We start from the raw sequence: 22,674 nt of genomic DNA, 5'->3' as shown, positions 1-22,674 counted from the left end.
AGGGGACACTCGGATTTGAACCAAGGACCTATCGATCTGCAGTCGATTGCTCTACCACTGAGCTATATCCCCGCTCATTGGAAAAGAGTTTTAGTAGTTTATAAAGTTAGTTGAACAAACGTAACAGACGCCTGCGGCGAAAAGTTGTTTGTTTAATGATTAAGTGTTTTACATACTGTGTTGTTATAAGAACACAATTTATTCTTTTGCTGATAATTCAAAACCTGTGTTTCATTTACTATTTAACGTGTTCAGTATTTCCCAACTATCTACTTATTGGATATTTTCATAGACATTAAACTTAAACTTACCATTTAAGCACTTGTAAACTTTAAAGAAGTTTATGTAAATAATTTGTTATATTCTATTTAGATGCTGTATTTCATATTAGCCATAATTATATAAAATAAATGTTTTATTTAAACCTTGTAATCTATATTACAATGTCAGTTTTATTAATAACATATAATTAAAACTTAGCCAACATGAATAAGTTAAACTTTTAAAACTATTTATAAAAAATATAATGTTTCTATTTATTGAAATAATCTAAATTGCATTGTTTCTTAGTACAACAATTTTTTCAAACTAGCTTACATTAAACACAGCTTGAAAATAAAAACTTGTATTTATTTTTTAAATGTAGAGGTTGAATGATATATCCAAAAATATATTGCAAAAATTTTTAACTTGAATATTTTATGAGTAAAGTTATTAAAATATCATTTTTTAAACAATGTACGCACGAAGAGCTAATAAAAAACGAAAGTCAGTTTTCGACTTTAAATTAAAACCTTTTTAGGCCAGAACTTAAAGATAATTCAAACAAGTAAAGTATATAAACAGAATTTTTAAAATTATTAAAAAAATAACCTTGGTATGAAATGTTTTTCATAACACAACTTAGACAAATAATTTTTTAAAGTTTGGTTTTTAGATATGAAGGTATAATTGTTTGTGTATATAAACAATCAAAGTTTAATCAGTTTTTTTAAGTTTTACCATATGTATGATTCAAACAACTGTTACTTCAAGTCTGCATAAAAGGTTAAAAGTTGCAACATTATTTTTAAAAGCTTATAACCGAAGCTAGGATAATTTTATAAAGAGTTAATCTTGATATACAAGGAAAATACAATATTCTATTTATTCATTAAGTATTTATTTATGAAGTAGCACTTGTGTTAATAAAAAATGTTTTTTTTATTAGTTTGCTTCGTTTATCAACAATATGAGTATTTAAAATCTGTTAAGTCTTTAGTACTCTTATAGAAAATATTGTGACATATACTTATTGTAAGCCAGTATTTATTTGATTTTATTCTTTTTTTTTTAACTTTCCTTGCTTATCAAATAATCATAGTTTTATTAACTTTTTTAGTTTTTAACTTTTTATTTAATAGTCTCACAACCAAAAAAATAACTTAAAATTTTAATAAAAAATCTAAAGAACAGTTTGTTTAATAATGATAAACCTTTTAGTTTTTATGTAACAAATTGTATTTAATTTTTAAAATGTTTAATTTTGTTAACCTAATCTTTCGTAACGGAAAAATTTTATTTAATTTTGAACTGTGTAAAATGAAAACAAAGTAGAAAATAGTATTTAAAGTCTGTTTTTTGTCAGAACAAGACTAATCTTATCTGTACTACAATCCAACGTGGTTAAAATCAATACAAAAGCACAAGTTTTATTTTTTTAGATTTACACAATGTACTACCAGAACAAATTAGAACGTTTGTTTAACATAGTAACAATTAAAGGGTTTGTAAGAGTTTTCAAGATAGAACTATTTATAAGGTAAAGCAAAATATATAAAAAGTATTAATAAATTTAAATATTTTAAATTTTGTCACCTGAAAAAATGTATAAAATTTTTGTTTTGAAACAAAACATATACGTAATGTTATTTTTAAACTGTGTGGAAAAGCAAAGTCATATTTATGTTACGTTTAATAAAAAATCAATACTTGAATTTTATTATAAAAATAAAACCCAGTTTCCAGGTATACTAAATGTTTCAATATAGGTTTTTTCATTTAAAAATGAACTTCTGGGTGAAAGGTTTAGTATCAAATCTAATATTTATAATAGTACATATTTTTATGCACAAATATTTATGTATGCTATGTTTTGTAGTAAAATCAATAATCAAATTTTAAAACAAAACAACAATTGCTTCTATATGAGAAGTACATTTTCAAAGATTAAAAGTTTTAAAAGTAGGTTAAGAATTTAATACAATGTATAGCTTTAGCTGTTTTCAAATTTTAACACTTTATAAATGCACTAATGTTTTAACATTTGAATAATAATTAATAAAAAATTAAACATCAATATGCTTTAGTTTCAGTATATCAAAAAGCGAAGAATCAGTTAATAAATAATACCTTTGAGTTTTAACCTAACTATTTTATGTATTGAGTACGTTTACGGTATAAACAACTAAATTTTTGTACTTTATAAATACTAGCTAATCAATAATTTAACGTTAAGTAATTTATTATTGATTGAAGTTTTAATTTAATTAGTACAATAGCGTAAATTTTATAAACAGAGTTGAAAAGATTGTACTTTTCTGTTTTAACAATAAGTGTTGTTGTATTTTGTTTACTTTACCGGCACTGTAAAAATAACTTTATGATAAAGTATAATATTACAAATTATTTTAACTTTTTACTTTTGCAGACACAACTGTGCTTTTTAAAATACAAAATTTAATATTTTTTTGTACATAGATCTAAATTATATATTATAAAACTCGATTATTAATATCGTCAAAGAACATACTATTTTTTTTTATAATAAACACAAAGTCATTATTACACAATATAGTTAAGTAGTTGAAAAAAGAAGAATAACTTATGATCATTTAAGCATAAAACACTTGACAATAAAAAAAAAATTAATCAGATGATTTTTGAGATATATTTTAGATTTTTAACCTATAACAATTCAATAAATAAAATCTCTTTGAGTTTTTCAAGACTGTCAACCTAAGTAAAACTAAATTTATTTTTAGCTCTATTCAAAGCCTTTCTATTTTAAATAAAAGGCTATAAAGATAGACTTGTTTAAGCACTAGTTCTTAAAGTACTTGTATATTGACAAAAGCTTCTATGACATATTCAAACTTAATAAAATCCTGATAAATTTTTCTCTTATATTATTTATTACAGTTGTTATTCAATATGTTTAGCTTTATTTAAGTATTATAAATCCTAATAGAAATATAAATTGGCCTATTTTTGTATTCAATGACAAAACTAGACTCTTTAGGTTATTGAACTCAAATTAAACTTATTGATTATCAAACTTGTCATAAACCATCAAAATGTTCCCAACAAATCAGTTTTAAAACTTCTTAGAAAAATTTGTGGCGTCAGTTAGTCTACAGGAAATAAACTGTTGCATGCTCTATTTGTTCAGTTCAAAAAAAATTTGATTTGATGTTTTTAATCTTATTTCATCTTTTTCGATCGAAATAATTTCGGCAAATACTTTCTTTGCTGTTAATCTTAAAACTTAAATATTGCTGAGTTTTGTTTTAAACAATTTATTTTTTAGTTTGTGCTTTTTTATGAATTATAGTAAAACTTCAGAATTAAGAAATTTGCGTTTTTTACCAAAAAGTTGATCTTTTTAAACTTTTTTTTTGCTTCTTGGATAAATATAACAATTTTTGAGAAATTGCCGCTTTTTTGTCAGTATATTTTTTCAGTTTTATTTTTGTAAAACGCACAAAGGAAAAAGTTGACAAAAGTTTTGAATAATTTATATTTTTCTTGCCACCGAGATAATGCCATCTAAAAGGCAATTTTCATGGATTATAGAATATTTATTACAAAAACCACTAGAATTTATTTTTAACTTAATGTTTAAAACCTTTATAAACAATACTACTGGGCAAATTAAAAAAAATAATAGTTATATTCGATAAAACAAACATTATTTTTTTGTTTCAAAATTTATGTGGTCAAGTAATTTTTATTCTTCTCACGAAAAAGTAAAACTCCCTTAAATTATATTAACGTCAATAAATAATTTCCTTATCAGCTCATCAGTAAATCGGAATTTAAAACAAAATTTTGAGAACTTGGAAACTTAAAAACGCTATTAATAAAGTTATCGCATCAACATTTAACTTTTTAATATTAATATAAGCCTTTGCACGTTGATTTTAGGTTAAAAACCAATGTTTTTTTTTTCATTTCTTGACAAAAAAAGATTAATACCTCAGTTTTTTTGTTGAATTTGTAAATTAAAAAAAAATTGTTTGTAGTGTACTTTTGTTATATTATTTTTTAGTTTTATATATACACAAAGTTTAAACTTAAAAATGTTTCATCAACATACATTCTCATTTTTTAATATTTTTTAGTTTTAAAAAACGTTTATATGGAAAAAGTCGAAAAACTTTTGAATAATTTATATTTTACTTCAAACGGAGCTAATGCCATCTAAACGGCAATTTTCATGGATTTTTGAGTATTTTGTTACATAAACCACATCTTTTTTCTTGTAATACAACGTACTTTTTAAAATTAAAATTTTCGAAGTGTTCGATTAAGATGTTACAAATTAAACTTGCAGAAACAATTCGTCTATAGATTTTAAATTGTAAAGATTATTTCTGTTTAAGAATAAACCTATGACTAACATATAGAACAAACTAATATTGTTTTTTTAATAAAAAACTATAGACTGTTAAAAAAATTAATTGTTATATTTTTTTTCCTTTTGTTAAATTTAAAAACAAAACTGCACAAACTTTCTACGGACTGTATTTTCTCGGAATAATTTTTAATAAAAATTCATTTACGTCAACAAAAACAAAGCATGTAATCTTATTTGAAGCGAAAAAAAAAGGAAAGAAAAATGCGCCAATATTGTTTTGTTACAATGATCGAATTTGCAAAAATATTTGCTTGAATTTATTTTTTCTTTGAATTTGGAACTCGAAAACTTTGATTTTTGAGAAAAAAACTTTATATTCAAGTCAAAGTTTAGGTACAATTTTTGTTATTGACTAAATAAAAAAGATTGAAACATAACATAAATTTAAAAGTCTAACATATTCATTATTATGTAAATATTATTTATATAGTAAAAAGATATTTTAATTTTTGTTAAAGTTTAGTTTATTAATTTTTGTAGATAGACCATGGAAAATTAAAGCAATAAATTAAGTAATTCAAAACAATTTGCTAGTATATAAACTGTTTTTTCTTTCTTTTAACGAATAACATATTAATTAGTGATTTTTTAAAGTACTTGTCGACATTTTATATTACTTTTTTTTTCCTAAAAAGTATAAATAACAAAACATTTATGGGGTTTTCTCACATTAACTACAGTTTAATCTTATATAATCTTTTTACTTATAAACATTTATTTAACCGTTTTGAACATGCATAACATGCATTGAAAACTTTCATGAGATTTAATAAGATAACTAAAAAACTAATTAGCTCCCAATATACTTTAACTTTCTTTTATTAGCTAAAATTTACAAACTTTATGGTTGTTTGATACAACATAGATATAAATATGACAAAAAACAGTTCGAAGAAAGTTATATGTGACGTTTTAAAATACCTAAGTCAACAAATTTTCATCGCACTAATAACAACTTGTAGTAAACTAATCAACTACGTTTTAACCGCTAGTTGGCGCTGAGTGTCGAAGAAGAGAAAGGTAAAAGTTGAGATTTACTACAAAGAACTATTTCACGCTAAGTAATTTCACACCGATGCATTTCGAACTTTGTCTGATTTGATTTTCGCAGGTTTTATTTTTATTTATTTTTTTATGATATTTCAGTTAGAACTGTAGTAAGATTTTTTGAAAAGCTTTTGTTTTTATATTGTTCTACATAAAAGAACTTTGTGTGGTTTTTTTTGTAAGTTTTTATCTAGTTTTATTATGATATTACTTTAATAAAACACTTTTGTTTAACTTATTGTTTTTAAAGTTTTTTCTTTACAGTGACTTACATAAATAAATTTTGTGTTATTTAGTTTTTTTAAGTTTGAAATTTTTTATCTAGTTTTATTATTTATGGTACAATTGTAGTGAAATTTTGTAAAGCTTTATATGTGAACTGTGTCGTTTTTTTATGTTTTTTTTCTACTTTATCTATTTTTGAGGTAAGAAACAGTTGTTTAAGAATGAAAGAGTTTTTGTACTTTTCAAAAAGTATATATTATCACTTTTTTGTTACTGTTTATTTATTTTTTTTACATCAAAATTTTAGTGATTTTAATTGTAAAACTTACTAGTTAAAATCCTAAGTATTTGGCTTAAATGTTTTAATTGAAATTTTATGTTTAATATCTTTTGAACTTGAAAATAATTTGTTATAAAACTCTAAATTATAAAAGTGTTTTTGTTTTCTCGGATGTTTTATGTGAATATTTGTATTTTGCGAGGTCATAATTTCGCATCATAGAGAACAAAACTTTTTGTTGCAAAGGTTTTTTATTATTTAGATTAAGGTAAATTTTTGCTTTTGTTACAGAAAGATGCGTCAATATAAGTTATAACTTAATATAATTTTTCAAGAGCTTTCAAAGCAAATTAATAAACTAAGAATTTCTTGATTCAGTAACATATTTGCGTTTTTATAAAAATTGTATGTTAATTTGTACCATAAAACTGTAGAAAAGATTCAATATAAATCTTTTCTAATTTGAAAGTTTTTCAAGTTAGAAAATAAAACTGTACTTGTCTTTTAGGTGTTTTTAGAGATTTTTTTAGTCCTAAAATTTTGTAGTTTAAGGAGTTTTTAAATTAGCTTAACAGTAATGTTTTCAAAACTAAAATTTGGTTTAGATATAAAAATATGTTTTAATAATAAAAGTTTAATCATACTTCAACTAGAAAATCATATCAGTTATAATAATAGTACGAATTAGTTTGTTTATAAATATTTATAAGTTTTAAATGCGTTTTTTAAATGTTAAACAGTTTCAAAAAAAAAAACAATTATGTGTTTTTGTATAAATTTCTTCAATAGTTTAAGTAAGGTTAATAAAGTTGTATAACAAAGCACTGTTGTTTATTATGATAAATATTGGTTAACAGTTTTTTTTATAGTTTTTTTTAGTACCAATAAAGTTTATATGAATCATTTTGCTATGAGTAAAAGCTTGTTTACTTAAGGGATTACTTAAAGCTTATCATAAATTGACATAAGAAAATTTAAATGACGATGTTTTACCAATCATACAGTTTTAAACTCATACCACCTTTTACTCTACCATTTTACTTAGTTTGGATACTTTTGAATGTATATTTTAAAGAAAAAATTAATTTAAAAAAATCTTCAAAAATTTAAAAAAATACTTTAAAATAAAACTAGGGATTGCTTACGTAGTTTACTATAAAAACCTTTTTTTTAACTATGTTTCGTCATAATACAATTATTTTTTTTCGATTTTTATAAAACTATTTTTGTTTATTACAACAAGGTTTAAACATAAGTTTATTTTTTTCTCAGCAGTTAAGAAGTTATAAAAACTGTGTAATATCCTATATGAAATATTATGTACAAATATGAAGTATTATTTAAAACTTCTTTTTTGTAGTATTAAAACATTAATTTTTAGTAAATTTTTTTTAAGCACATATGCTAATTTACTTCAATCGTTTATAAAATGTCTAATATAAAATGTCTTATATATTTTAAATAAATTTTTCTTAGCATAAAAACTGTTCAGATATAAATATTATTAAAATGGGTAGTTACAAAGGTCACGTCTTGCCAGGGGTATATTTTGTTTTATTTGGAACATTTTTAACATGCACATGGCTATATCGGTTAGTTTAGTATTCTATATATGCAATATTATTTTCTTGAGTTTTAAATATTTCATAGATAATACTGAAATAAATGAATAAAATTGTTTATGCTGAAATAGAGTTTAGTATTTTGTAATTATGATATACTTCCTACACTTAAAGAAGCATGAGGTACTTTTTAAAAAGTATGTTTAATTTAGCTTTCTTTAATTTTTTTAATCTACCAAAAAAAAATAGCTTTAGTAAAGATTAAGCAAATAAGTGTTGATAGTTTTAATAAAACAATTTCGCAACTTTACAAAGTTAGTGTTTATTACTAAGCTCTAAAAAACCTCAATTCTTTTTAAAACTTATTATACTTTTAAAACACTTTACCTCTTAAAAAATAACACTTCCTTTAAACTAGGAAGCAAAATTCAATAGCATAGGACTAAAATCACGTTTTAAACTCGTTATCTAATTCATAAAACGAAATAAAGTTTCTCAAAACTTACATTTTAACAAAAAATATTTTACATACAATGTACTGGACTACAAACTTAAAGTTTCTAACTTTCTTAAAGATTTATCGATAATTTTTGAAAAGTATAACAAATAACAACTTTAACAACTGTTAAACGATATGGTTTTTCTTAAAACCTTTGTTAAAGTTTATTTATCTCTAAATCTATATTTTAAGTATTTTTTTTAATATAATTTTATCATTGCTATTTTGTTTACGAAAAAAAAACCTTTTCATCTATGATCACATATTTAATTATAAACTTATCTAAATTTACGACCATACTGTATTCAAAGTAATCGAAAAATAACAGATATTCCAGTCGAAAATCAACCAATCAAAGTAAAAAAAGAAGTTCATTTGAAAAGTACAATGGTTTGGTTCTCGGTGGAATGGTTACTCTATCTACATTCGTGGGTAAGTATATTTTGAAAAAAAAAGTTATTAAGTTTAATAAAACTATTCAAAAAGTTTGTTTTTCACAAATTTATGGAATCATGAGTTTTTTTATAAAAGAAAGTTTTACTGAATTAATAATAACTATATGTAGATTCGTTGGTATGTTTATACGAAACCAAAAATATTTTTAATTTAATTTAAACTCTTTAAAAAATTTGAAAATTGAAATCAAAACTACGCTTTTTTTATTGCTTTTAATTAAAAATATGTTGTATTTCTTTTTTTAAACTTTTATAAAGTAATCCATTACCAAGTAATCGTTAGGATAGCCTGTTGTTTATTATTTTAAGCTTTGTTTTGTTTTGTAGAGATAAAATGTTTATGTTAGTATGAAATTAACGTTTAAAAACAACAACAACTGAAACTAATCATAGATATTATTTTAAACAAGCCGTTTTTTCAACTTCAAAGTTTTAAAAGGCTAATAAGTTTCGTTTGAAGTGATCGTCAAATTAAATCTTTCAATTTCTAAACAATAGATAGCAGCTTAAAAGATTGACCTCATAGTTCATTAGCATATTAAGTTTGGTAAATGCTTAGTTGGTTTAGTTGTATGATTAGATATGATATGATATGCTTAGAAATTTAGTTGTATGATTTTATATGAAGTTTTAACATTATACTTTTGAAAGATATTCAAAATTAAACAAGCACTAATTATATTATAAAAACACTTTTATAAAATAAGAAACTAAGTAAACACAGACTCAAAAATAAATTGTTATAAAACTCGAAGTTTGAAAAAAAAGGAATAAAATGTAAACCTTTAAACAAAACAAGTTTCTAAAAAACAAACACATATAGTAAAAAGTTATAAACTAATTGTTTTATTTTTCAAGCAAATGCTAAGTTTTTTTTTTACTTTACTAAAACTTTAATAACTACACTTAAAAATTAATTTTCCTCAAACAAACAAGTTATTCTTTGTTCGTAAAGAAGATATGCATTTTAACAATTAATATTTTTATTTAAAGCTATTAAGCTATTTAAACTATGCTCAAAACGTAGTTAAAAAGTATATTAACTTTGTACAAAGTTCAGATAGCAAACGACAACTTATTTTAAGTATACAGTGTATCGCCTGTAGCAATTAGTACGTCATAATGTTAAACAGTTTCATGAACTTATTTATTAACCACATTATTGTTGTGTAACGTAGTTTTGGTATTACCGTAGAATAACTATTTTTTAGTTATCAAATTAAGACATTTTATAACTAAAGCATACCCAAAGCAAAAGCTTTTTGTTAATTTAATACAGTTTTCTTTTTTAAACTATAAAGTTTATGAATTTTCTTCAACATTTTTTATTCTAAGTGTTTGGTTAATAAAATGATAACTCCAGGTGTAATGTTTTGGGTCAAATAGCTTGTGTTCATAAAGTTATGAATGTTTCAAAAAAAGCTTCAATTTTACATAAATAGTTTAGTTAAAAAATATAGGTGATCATTTTTTATGATTTATCACAATTGTTTTGCAAATTAATGTATGATTTAAGTATAGATCTACGCCTTAGGTTATTCTTGAATATATTACAAAAACTCTTGTAAAACAATTTGTTTTTGATGGTTTTCTAACATACTACAAAAAAAAATTAAGTATTTTTTATCATTTTTACTACTCGTCGAAAGCTGTACACTTTGGTTACCTGAAAACTTTTGAACTCTTTACAAGAATAAAAGTCAACAAGTTTTTATTTAATATATGTAGTGCATAAATCTTTATAACTAAAAACCATCACTCCCTAAAAAAAATAAAAACTATTTTAATAAAGTGAACTATGTAGTTAACATCAAAAACTTATAGTACTTTAACATTATTAACAATAAAGTTAAATAATTTATTTTTCACAACAGTCTCAGTATAAGTTTGTTTTAAGATTTTTTTACAACTACATCGGTATGCTAAGTACTAAATAATTTGAACCAACATTTTACACAACAATCATACGACGTATTAACGTTTGTTCTTTAAATAATAACATTTTAGTTAGTTTTCTGACGAAACAGATTTATATCAAATATCATAACAAGTATTGTACTTGGTTTAACTTGTTGAACAAAATATGACAGTTTGTGTTGCTAAAAGTTTGTTAAATATCACTAATTTTTATTTATACAACTTTAAATATCTCCCAACAGGAATAGTATTAGAGCAAGTCGTAGACGAGGGTCCGAACTTCAGCCTGACCAAGGACGGAAAATTCGACCAAATAAACAACTGGTCTCATTCAGTGATGTACGCATTCTTCACGGTATACGGTCTAGTACTGATTGAAAACAGTCTACACCCTACGTCACTCAAAAATGGTTGGTTGTTTAATATAATTTTTTTTGTAATTTAAATTTTTAGTAGTGTATGGGGTTTTGTATTAATTGTAAATAGTTGGCATCTTAGAACAATTAAATATAATAAGTTTTTTAATAAAAGCTATTTCAATAAAACTTTATATTAATAGTTTATGTGTGTTTATTGAAATTAATTTGCACCTTTAACCACTTAAAAATGGTCAGTTTGATCAAATTTACTAATTGTAAACAAACTAGTACTTTATATACTATGTTAGGTTTTTATTTACTAGTTTCAACGTAATTAATTTTTTTTACGCTTTAAAATTATTTTTTATGTAGAACTCTTCTACTTTCTTGAGTATCTTTTACGATACTTTAAAAATCGGTCCACCAAACAGTCAAAAATAATAAATTTTTAATGAGAATATTAATTTGTCGAATTTTATGTATTAATATTCTTCCGAAATTTATGTACTTTGTTCAATGAATAATTTATTTTCTACGTGGCAGTATTTAAACTTATTGAACGTATTACAATAAAACAAGCATAAATTACTTTTATAAGTACAACTGTATTTACTCTACACCATAATGACGTACATTTAAAGACATGTTATTCTTTATTTTAAGTACTTATATTTTTATAATATTTATGTATTTTATAAGTTAATATTGTGTAAGTTAAGTTACACAAACGTATACTTATTATCAAGAAAAAATAAATAAAATATCAGTCATCATTTTTTAAAACTTTTTCAACTAAACAAGGTTTCCTTTTCATACAATGTTTACCACAACACTTTTTGAACTGTTTGACTTTTTACGCTTTTTAACTGCTTACAATTTAAATTATTTCTTTTCATCATACTAGCCAATAGTTATTTATTTAAAATTGATGCAAAGCCCTAAATTGTACGTTCCAAAAGTTTTAGAAAATTTCAAGCTTATAAGCTGTGTAGAAAAAAATATTTACTTTTTCTTACTAAAATCCATACTTTTATAAATCTCCGAATTTTATCTTGTTAAACCTTTTTTACCATAAACTACTTTTTACTATAAAATAAACCTAACTTTTTTTGCTAGCAAATAAATAAAACTTTACGAATAAAAATGGGTTTGAGTTACTTTCTGAAAAGTAAAAAACTAAAACTAAAACTCAATTTATTATCAACATTAAAATTACACATTTTCAAAAACTTATTTTGCTTTAAAATTATTGCAAAGCCTTTTCTTAGTATACTTTTTGATTATTTACACTTAGTATTATAATTTGCATACATGACTCAAATTACTACACAGTTTTTTCTGTTGGATAATGTATTTTTCAACTAACTGAAAGTTGTGAAATTAAATAGTTTTCAGTTTTTTAAGCAATGAACTTTAAACTATTTACTTTTATATGTCAGTATGTTTGAAATTTATAGCCGACTATGAGTTGAGTTACATTACCATGGCCTGAAAATTTTTATAAACTATTATGTTTTTATTTTCTAACAAAAGTTAGTGCTACTTTACTGAAAGTATTTCAAACCTTTAAACAATTTTCAAAATTATGAATACTTAGTATAGGATAAACCAATTTAAATTATTTCTGCGCGGAAAGTTTTCTACTGTTCTAAAATTATGACATCATAATGACAAATGACACGGCTTGTTGTTAAAATTTCATCTAAAATTGAAAACAAGGAAAAATTAAATGAAGTGCGATCTGTAAGTGTTGAAATTTTGACGCGTTATAAACTGCGTTTAAGTTTTTATATTGTTTAAAAAATATTTTTTGTGGTTTGAAGTAAAAAAATCTAGTTTTACTAAAACTTGTTTGGCACACATTTAATTTTTCCTCTTAGAACTCTTAATTTATACCTTACAAATAATATTATTGTAACTTTACATATTTTATAACTGAATATTTTCTATTTTTTACTACACAAGAGTCAATTTTTATTCCAAACTATTTCTAAACAGTAATACAAAATTTGTTTAATTAGATGTTTCGGAAATGTTATTGAAAAAGAAAAATTTAAATGGTAATTAAATTAGAGGCAAATATATACCTACCTACCTATATCAGTTTTTCAATTATCAGGTAACACACAGTTGTTGTTACGTCGCAACGTTGCGATTATTACACAAGATTCTTCTCTACTTAAAACTTATCGCGAATATAGCTTTTTAAAAATTACACACTACTCTAGTTATCGTTCAATAAAACTAAAAGAAAATAGTAAACCAATCTAGTACTTTGTATCAGATAATAATTTACAAAAATCTAGTGTTAACGCCATCAATACCTACTTATTACGTCACAGTGCTCTGCAACTCACTCCTCTCGCTCTCCCTGTTCGTGGAGGGATTCCTCTTCTACTACCACCTCCATGCCAAGGACCTCCTGGAAATCAGGATCCACGTTCTCCTCATATTCGCGGTTTGGAGCGGATCCCTGCTGGCGTTCCTGAATGTGTTCACTGATAATAGAGGTTCGTTTTAATTTAATTCTTTTTGCTTTAGAAACTTTTTTTCGTTTTAATGGTTTGGTTAGATATGGTTTTGTTTATTTTATTTTTTGTTTTTATATTTACTGGTTATTCTTGCTGGCATTTCTGAATGCGTTGACTGATAAAAGAGGTTTGTTTTAATATGTTTTTTTTGCTTTAGAAACTTTTACTTTCATAGTTTTTTGCTATAGTAATTTATTTTTTTAACTTTTTTTATTTACTCGATTTTCTCAGTACTATTACTGATAAAATAGGTTGGTTGACAAATTTTAAATACATTTAAATCTACTACGACTTGATTAACGTTATTTGGAACAAGTTTATGGTTTGTTTTTGTGTAACCATTTTGTCTTTTAATTTCCATAGTTAAAGTTGTTACTGACCATTTTTAAAAATTAACTTGTATATACAGATGTGTTAAACCTTTGTCATAACTTTTGCATAATTTCATATATTTTCACATGTTGTTATTGTAGTTTATTGATATTCTTATTAGGAATAACTACTCTGTAAAAAATTAGTAAAAAATAAACTTATCACAGTTGTAACAACACCAATTTTTTTACTTCATACCATAGTTCACTGATTTTTGATTTGTAGCCAAATAATGCTTAAACATGTTACAAATAAAGAATTGCTTTGTTCTTTGTTAGAATTTAAAAATTAAGTAGCTTTTGTTTAAAAGAAAATGTTTCAAAGTTCAGAAAGACTGTTCAATGTTAAAACTTTTAACCAATTGTTTAGATTTGACAATATTTGATTCGTAATAACAGTGGGTCTATGTAGCGGTTTTAAAATATTTTAAACTAACAAGTATACTACACTACGCACAAATTTAAACCAAACAAGAATTCTTTGTAATTAAATTGTTTATTTTCGTTCTTAGAATTATGTAGTAAAGATTGTTGTTGTTTTCGTCAGCTACAAATATAATAAAATAAAAGATAAGCTTTTTAATAAATTCTTTTGTTTAATTATGCAAAAATTTGTGAAAATGTTACTAAACGTTGTATAAACAAACGATATTTTACTAAAGTCTTATAATCTAAACAGTAACATTTTAGTAAGCTATTTGTTAAAAGCCGTTAAAACTTTATTTTTCTTTCAACTTTTATTTTATGACTTTAGAATTTGTATTCTCATACTTTTCTTTGTTGTATAATACCTTAGAACTTAGTAATAATGTTTAAGTTGCCAACTGTGTGAAATATTGTTTAAATTTTGTGGTATGAAAAGTAAATACTACGTACATTTTGGTTTACTCTAAAATATACTTCAAAAAGCTTTTATACTGTTTATTTTAAAGGATTAAGTTAAAGTAAACAAATTTAAGTAATGTTATGAGGTCAAAAAACAAAATTTCAAACTATTCACACGTAAAATCGAAACTATATAAATATCATATATCAAACTTTAAGGTTTTCAATCTTTTTTTAATGGAAAATACTATAAAACGATAATATTGAGTTTAAAAAATGTTGTTTTTTCATTTAAACAGTATATACTAATCCAGCTAATATAAGGTTACTGTCTTTTTTAATTCATAACTTACGCAAATAAAAGTTTTAAAGACTTAAACATGTTTTTTAACAAAAGTAGTAAAACAAATATTTTACTCGTCAATTTTCATAAAGCTGAAAGGAAAAAAAAAATCAAAAAAAAATTGTTAAACAAGTATGAAAAATCAGTTCTACAAAAAATACTAGTTAGTCAAAATAACTTAAGTTTGTATACTTTTATTCTTTTTTTAATTAATACTCTTACATACAAAATTACAACAAATTAAAAATTGAGCTTCAAATTTATAACATTCTTTTGTGGTTTTTGTGATAAAATAGTGAAAAATCTACGAAAATTGGCTTTTAGATGGCATTAGCTCAGTTGCAAGAAAAGTATAAATTATTCAAAAGTTTTGTCGACTTTTTCCTTTGTATGTTTTTTACAAAAATAAAACTGAAAATATATTCTTGACAAAAAAGGCGGCATTTTCTCGAAAACTTTCATGTTGTATCGACAAGCATCAAAAAGAAAAAAATTTTAATTTTAAACCTAAAAAGTTTGAATGCATCAAACAAATAGTTTCTTTAGACTCAAGGACGCCAGAGCATTATTTTAGATTTCCTGCTTAACTTTAAAACACAAAGTAGTTATTTATTGACATTGATGTATAACAGGAGTTTGTTTTTTATTTGTTGATGCTCGAAATATTTTTATAAATGACAAACTCAGCTTAAATATTTAAATAATGCACTATTTCTGCCAATTTATTTTTTTATAGCTTTGTAATTTCCAGCTACTATTTTTCTAACTTATTTAGCACATAAATGATTTTTTTTTGTAATCACAAAATTATAAAAATCTATTAAGCGTTATATTGTAACACTATACTTTAAAATTCAAGTAATTTATTTATTGTTTTCAACGTTATAAATTTAAACTTATAGTAATTTTAACTTTTGAATCATACTACAATTGAACTAACTGCAAAATAAGCATTGTACATAACAAGTAAAATACCGAGAAATTATTTTTTTTTTAATTTTAAGTATGTAAAAACTAATATTTTAATTAAGAAATAAATTAATTACCAATATAATATTTTCCCAGGAAGTGGAAACGATTTAAACCAATCAGCTTCCGAATACATTCCCCTGACGACGAGCAGCAATGACGTCAACAACTCCATGGCAACGGATGACGTTGCCAGTCGTCACGTGACGTCATCGCCGAACAGTGACGTCACAATAATCGTTCAGGTGGGAATCGGAACTTCGATCATTTTGCAAGGAACCTGGTTCATACAAGTTTGTTTAAGTTTTTTGATAACTTTTAGTTAATTAATTTAATTTTTGTTTTTATTGCTTACTTCTTTTTTAAATATTTTTATACTTTTATTCTAATGAATTGGTTTAAGTTGGTTGTTTTTGCTGTAGATTAAGTGGTAAATATTAAAATTTAAACTTTGGCTTATAAACTGAACTGTTTTAAAAGATTTAATTGGCAAAACTTAAAAAGAAAGTTACAACAAATCCGCAAAAGTTTTATAAATTCAAATTAGGTTTCCCTGACCCATTTTTGTAGTCGCCCACTTGGTTTAAATTTGAAAAATAATCGTCCCTTTCTTAAGTATTGTTCCTAATACTTATTTTTCTTTGATCGGCAGTACTGCCCACTTTGGAAAACCTAGTTTTAACAGTTTAACCCAAGCTGTATCTACTATGGCTTCTACTATGATGTCATAACTGCTACTTTAGGAACCGAAAAACAAGTATGTATTTTGATTGGCACTTTTAGTATTTAACAAAAGACTTAATTTTGTTTGACAAACAGACCATAAAATACTTGCACTAATAAAAGACTGTAATTTAGTTTGACTAAATAACATGAAATTGTCCACCCGTTTAAATACTTATAATTCTTCATAATGTTATATAAGTTAGCTGCAGTTATTTAGTAGTTTTTTAATTTATATACTGATATTAGTTTACAACCTTTCTTTACCTATTAATATCAGCAGGTGTTTAATTTTTTTTTTGTAGATACTTTTATAATAGTTAAACGGTTAAAGACAGCAAATAAACTTATTTTAGTTCATCAATAATTTCCAAACTTGTATTTTCAAAAATAAAACTGTAAAGGTTTGAAAAACTATATATTTAATGTTTAGTAAATACAGTGTAAAAATATAACTAGTTTTAAGGCAAATAATGGAAAGATATTATCAAAAAATTTTGACCTAGTTTTAAACTTATAACCTTTGATCTGAGAAGAAAAACCAAAACTCGAACAAACGCCATTCTTACTGACCTAATATTATTTTGTTATAAGATTTTCGTATTGATTTTAACATCTGTAACATAATTAGGTTTCGTTCTGCCTTAGGTATTTTTAAAACGAGGTTATGTACTTTTTGTTAAGGGATAAAAATGCCTCTGTTTTTATAAAACGACAAAACATTTCAAAACAAAACAGCTTGTTTTGTATTTAGTTTATTGCTTTCGTAGTAAAATTTTAAGTCATTTTGACCTAAATATAAGATGTTTAGCTTTTCTTCGCTTAATACACAAACTGTTTATATTTGTTAATTAAACTCATAATTACAATTTTTACAACTAGTTTATTAATTTAAATATGTTTAGAATGGTAAAAAAAAATTTAAATCTAGGATATGCAAGTCGAAACTGTGTGAAACCTTTATTTTTATTTTTCAAAACATAGAAATTGTTGTTTTGTTAGTAGGTTATAAAAAATTAAAGAAACAAACCAAATTTCGACATAAGTATTGATTATATTTTACTTTCCAGCACAAATAAGTATTTTGTTCAACAAAAAAGAACTTTAATATTTAACGAGGATGTTGTGAAACAAGTTCGAATTCAAAAAAGTAAAAAATATTTACAAAATGAGTTCTAAAGTACTTCTTTTTTCATCTTTATCAACTAACAATAGCAAACAAATCAAAAAAAAAAGTTTATTTATTGATTTATTCTCACTTTTTAGTTGAGATAAAATTGTTATACTCTTGTTTGACAAAACAACATCTTTAATATTTAAAGAAGTTGGTTTAAAAGTAATTCAGTTTTGTTTGAAAACACTTGTGTAATTTAACAAGTGCTTGGTTTTTCATCGACCTTTTAGACCTTTTAAACCATTTTTGCAAGAAAATAAATGATTCATAACTTTATGAAAATCTTTGAAAAAGTTTATACACATTGAAAACTATATACATTTCAAAAGCGATTGAATAATTAAAAGTTCTTTTAAGTTTATAAATGGATAAAAACTAAAACGTACGATTTAAAGTAATAAGTCATTGAATAGTTTTTCAAGAAAATATTTTTTAAATATATTTTTCAAGCAGTCTCTTAAACTACAAACACTACAATTTTCTATTTTATATAAGAACATTTTTACAAAATAAATTTTATTTTGTTCATTATTGTATTAGGCAATTTACTATAATGTAATTGGTTAAGTTTAAAATTAATTTTTATTTTTAGTTTTTATTAACTAAACATATTTACAGACCAAAGTCTGTACTGTTTTTTTAAATAAGTACTAAATTAAATCAAATATTTTCTATAAACTCATAGGATTATCTTAAAAATAGGTTGATTTTCAATAATCAATCACGTTTTGAAATATTAAGTTGTGCATTTATAGAATAAGTAAAATGTATTCCTTTAGATAAAATTTTTAGTATATACATTATAATATTTCATTTTATTTTAGCCTCTTTAGATTACTTACAGTTTAAGCCTTATAAACTAAAAATCATTTGTAAAAAAAAAATTTGTTTCAATTAATTGATTATTGTTTTAGTTTTACTAAAAAATATGTTTAAACATACAAATATAAAACTTGATGATATACAACACTTGTTACTATCGTACAAAAATATGTTTATAGAAAATTGTTTGTGAAATATTTTAGTTGCAAACATTATACTAAGATAATGATATTTTTGGCTGCGAAAGCTTTTGAGATAATGTAAATGTGTCTTTGTCTCAAAATTAAAACAACTATCGTTTATACTGGTCTACTAAACTTTTTATAAGAAATAATTTTGTAACTTTATTGATTACATTGTTTTTTGTTTTTATTGAAAGTTTGTTTAGACCTAGATAATGTTTTGTAAGCAAAGGTTTCGTGAACTTTTTTTTTGTTACTAGACTTATCTGTTTGTTAAGTCACAAGAACATTAGAAACAAATCAACTTTCAAATTAAGTATTGATTATACTTTACTTTCTAGCACAGATAACATCTTGTTGGACAAACCAAGATCTTTAATATTTTAAGACGCTAGTTTAAAATGAATTTATTTTTGTTATGTAGAGGTTTATATTATAATATGACTTCTACTTTGACTTTTTAAAACATTTATACAAACAACAAATTACGTTTTAAACTTTTATAAAAATTTCATAACTTAAAGTAAATCGAAACAGAAATATAATTAATTTATACTGGCAAGTTATAACCTCGTACAATGAATAGGAGGTTAGAATAAAAATGTTTCTTAAAAGTAGGTAACATATTTACTTTTAAAAATCATACTTTTTGCATAAATAAAAGCCTTATTTGATATTTTTTAGATAAATTTATAGTGTGAAATAAAAATCAGTTGTTTTTAAGCACATCGAATCATTGTTTTAGACTAAATCTATTTAGTATACATTATGACTTGGTTGTATTGTTATTTCATAAAAATAAATTCAAGTTTGTCGTTCTTTTTACAACTATTAATACTATATTAATTTAATTTAAGTTTTTTGTTTCTATAAATGCTTCTGATAATTTAAACTCTACAGACTGAAATGTATTAGGGTAGATTTAACAACATTTTCACAAAGCTCTTTTTGTTACTCGAAAAACACGTTTTTTCAGGTAGCAAGAATCTTGTACGGTTCTGAACCTTGGGTCCTCGGTGAACATACAAACTTAATGTTTTCAGCTGTTTGCTTCTCAATGCATCTCCTAGCGGTTGTTTTGTATCAGTTCGCGTGCGCATTTGTCATCAACAAAATTGTTAAAATTTTCAAGTAAGATTCGGTACAGCTGTATGGAGCGGAATCTAAACTGATTCAAATTGAGTTTTTGAAATTTATCGATTGAAAACGTTTTTTATAAACATTACACAAAATCTTATTTAAATATCAAAAGTAATCTAGGATCAGCTCAGGGGTTCCTTTGTTTAAGAATGTTAGCAATTGTCTTAAAATTTAATTTAAAAAATTAAAAAAAAATTCTATAAAAGATACTTTTTGAACCAAGACTTCGGTACTTTAAAAAAAAAAGATAGATGTTTTACGAAACAAAGAAATTAATAAACAGTTCTTGTACTGTTCTAAATCACTTTAGTAGGTTCTTAGACAGCTGTTATACTTTTAATAAAAGTATAAAAAGTTTTCAACAAGTTTAAACAGTGTATTTATAAATTTTAAAGCATGTAAGCTTATAATTTTTGTTTAAGTAAGGAAACGTATTAATCTCATAAATGTTTAAGCAGTCCCCTTTCTTAACTTGTAACTTTTATGAGTGTTATTTCACCCACACAGAGAGATTCTTGACCCTTGTTTTATAGATGCAAGCTTTTTAATCATAGTATTTTTTTTACTTTACTTCTCTTATGCGCTGAAATGAAAATTTAATATAAAGTAGAACTTTGTTGATAATTTTCAGAAAAATTTCAAATTTATATCAAGTAAAATAACGTTTGGAAAAAAGCTTAACTCTGTTACTTTTTAAGGATGATTAGCTATGATTAACACATGGAATGCACTAAAAGTTTGATTTTTTTTCCTTTTTAAACAGTACGACCAAAGTTTTATATTTCCTATCGAATCTAAATTCTTACAATTCTTCAACTAGTACATTTTATTTTTCTGACAATTTGCTTATTATACTTAACTGAAAATCTTACTTATGCAAAATGATTAAATATTATTTGTACGTATATCTTTAACTTTTATCTAACTTTTCTAAACTTTTAATGATTGCTTGTCTTTATGCTTCAAGTTTAATGTTAAAATAATTTAAAATTTATACCATTTCCATTAATAAAATATTATAAAATGTCTAAAATACAAAAAATCTTTATTTTTTTTTTATGATTAAATCAGAACAGTTTTATAAATAAACATTTCTTAACTATCTCAAAAGTTTTTGAGATTCTATAAAAATTGAGATTTTTCTATGTTCGCTGTATTTAAGTTTTTTTATACTAATTTGCTAGCTATAAAGAAGAAGTTTTTATCTTATCTAACTTCTTTCATTAATCGAACTTGTTTTTTTCTTTAAATCATTTTTTAATAATAAACCTTCTAATGTTTTACAAAAAAAAAAATTAAACAACTAACAATTTCGTTATTTTTTGTAAAATTTGTTTAATACAAGTTATCATCTACTACTCCTAATTTATCTTAAAAGCCAAGAAATAAAAACTATTTAAAAGATACAGTTTAGAAAAAATATTATTTTTTCACTTAAACTTTTTGAATTATACCATTTTTAAATGACTATAAAGCCATTTTCAATAATAAACGTATTTGTTCTAATAAAAAACAAAGTAACGGATTATTTAATTTTATTTTAGAGCTATTTATGACTTAATGAATATATAAAAACTCTTTTAAACGAAAGTATTAAATTGAGATAATTATTATTGTCTATTTGATATTAAAACGTCTTAAATAAACTAAAACGTTAAATTTAACCTTTTTGAAGTGTTCCCGGTTAAGCTTATTTTTTAAAAAAACAATGCAAATTTATTACTCATAAATGAAAAAAAAATTAAACCAAAAATCTATAGAGAAATATTGAAAATGAACCCATCAAATATGATTACGATATCGTTGTTGTAAAAAATAGTTCTACTTTACCCTTACCTTACCGTGGTATAGCAAAACCAATTCTTCTACTAAAAATATAAAGCATTATCTACGTTTTGATGTTTTAAAGTTTATATTGGAAAAAGAAATAGTTGGAACAATTAGAGTTAAACTTCAATTTTAATACTTTGGTTGTAACATTAATTGTCGGTTTATATTACTATAAAAACATCTTAAAAACACAAACAATTGTTACAATCATTCTAAAAATTTTGCTTAAATAAACATGTTATTGATACTACACAAACTAAAACTATGCTATAAGATATTATTTAATTGGTAATAAATTAATCACTAAAAAAAAACAATTATAGTTCAGCAACAACTATCTATCAAAATAAGTACTTTTAATAATTTTTTTAAACTCTGGTTTAATTTTACTATAGTATGGTGCTAAATCAAAGATATACTTTAGTTTTAGATATTCTTAGTTGAAATTAATTTAGATAATTACGTACGATGTTCAAGTATAAAATTTTGCTCGCCGGTTTTTGATAAACTAAGTAAACTTATCTTTTATTTTTCTTGTTGGTAAAAAAACATCATTCACTCTTTGTATTGGTAAACGTTTTCTTGGTCAAAAGCGAGTATGTTAGATTGCGTATAATTTTACCTGCCCCATAAAATAAAAAACTAAAACAAACAAGAAAAAATCTGGTGATACGACATTTTTAGAACACTCAGATGATTAATATCTCAACAAAAAAATCCCAAAGTGTAAAAAATCATGAAG

The 22,674-nt window shown here is 23.5% G+C and overlaps 1 protein-coding gene and 1 non-coding gene across 3 annotated transcripts; one reads left to right on the top strand and one right to left on the bottom strand.

The window, feature by feature from the left end:
- Trnac-gca (transfer RNA cysteine (anticodon GCA)) lies at nucleotides 1-72 on the bottom strand. Its single transcript has one exon. It is a non-coding gene; the product is annotated as a tRNA-Cys (tRNA).
- Nucleotides 73-7,710: 7,638 nt separating this feature from the next.
- On the top strand, nucleotides 7,711-21,090 carry LOC145844242 (transmembrane protein 45B-like). 2 transcript variants are annotated; one of them, XM_082951618.1, is made up of 6 exons: nucleotides 7,711-7,822; nucleotides 8,620-8,723; nucleotides 10,906-11,073; nucleotides 13,365-13,532; nucleotides 16,158-16,354; nucleotides 19,939-21,090. In XM_082951618.1, the coding sequence occupies exons 1-6, from the start codon at nucleotides 7,740-7,742 to the stop codon at nucleotides 20,095-20,097; spliced, it is 879 nt and encodes a 292-aa protein (XP_082807744.1). In that variant the 5' UTR covers nucleotides 7,711-7,739; the 3' UTR covers nucleotides 20,098-21,090. The 2 variants fall into 2 exon arrangements, with proteins under 2 accessions (XP_082807744.1, XP_082807743.1); XM_082951617.1 differs by having other exon boundaries at nucleotides 16,158-16,358; nucleotides 19,943-21,090.
- Nucleotides 21,091-22,674: the final 1,584 nt, after the last annotated feature.

The sequence above is a fragment of the Thalia democratica genome, chromosome 9 (genome assembly GCF_965202585.1).
Source record: "Thalia democratica chromosome 9, ktThaDemo2.hap1.1, whole genome shotgun sequence".
In the NCBI taxonomy this organism is placed as follows: Eukaryota; Metazoa; Chordata; class Thaliacea; order Salpida; family Salpidae; genus Thalia; species Thalia democratica.
This window is presented reverse-complemented; position numbering and strand designations above follow the sequence as displayed.

Excerpts from the sequence above, each read along its gene's own strand:
- LOC145844242 (XM_082951618.1), top strand. The coding sequence starts at position 7,740 with ATGGGTAGTTACAAAGGTCACGTCTTGCCAGGGGTATATTTTGTTTTA. Across the intron at positions 11,074-13,364 it reads CCCTACGTCACTCAAAAATG|TGCTCTGCAACTCACTCCTC; the intron begins GTTGGTTGTTTA and ends ATTACGTCACAG. Across the intron at positions 16,355-19,938 it reads AAGGAACCTGGTTCATACAA|GTAGCAAGAATCTTGTACGG; the intron begins GTTTGTTTAAGT and ends ACGTTTTTTCAG.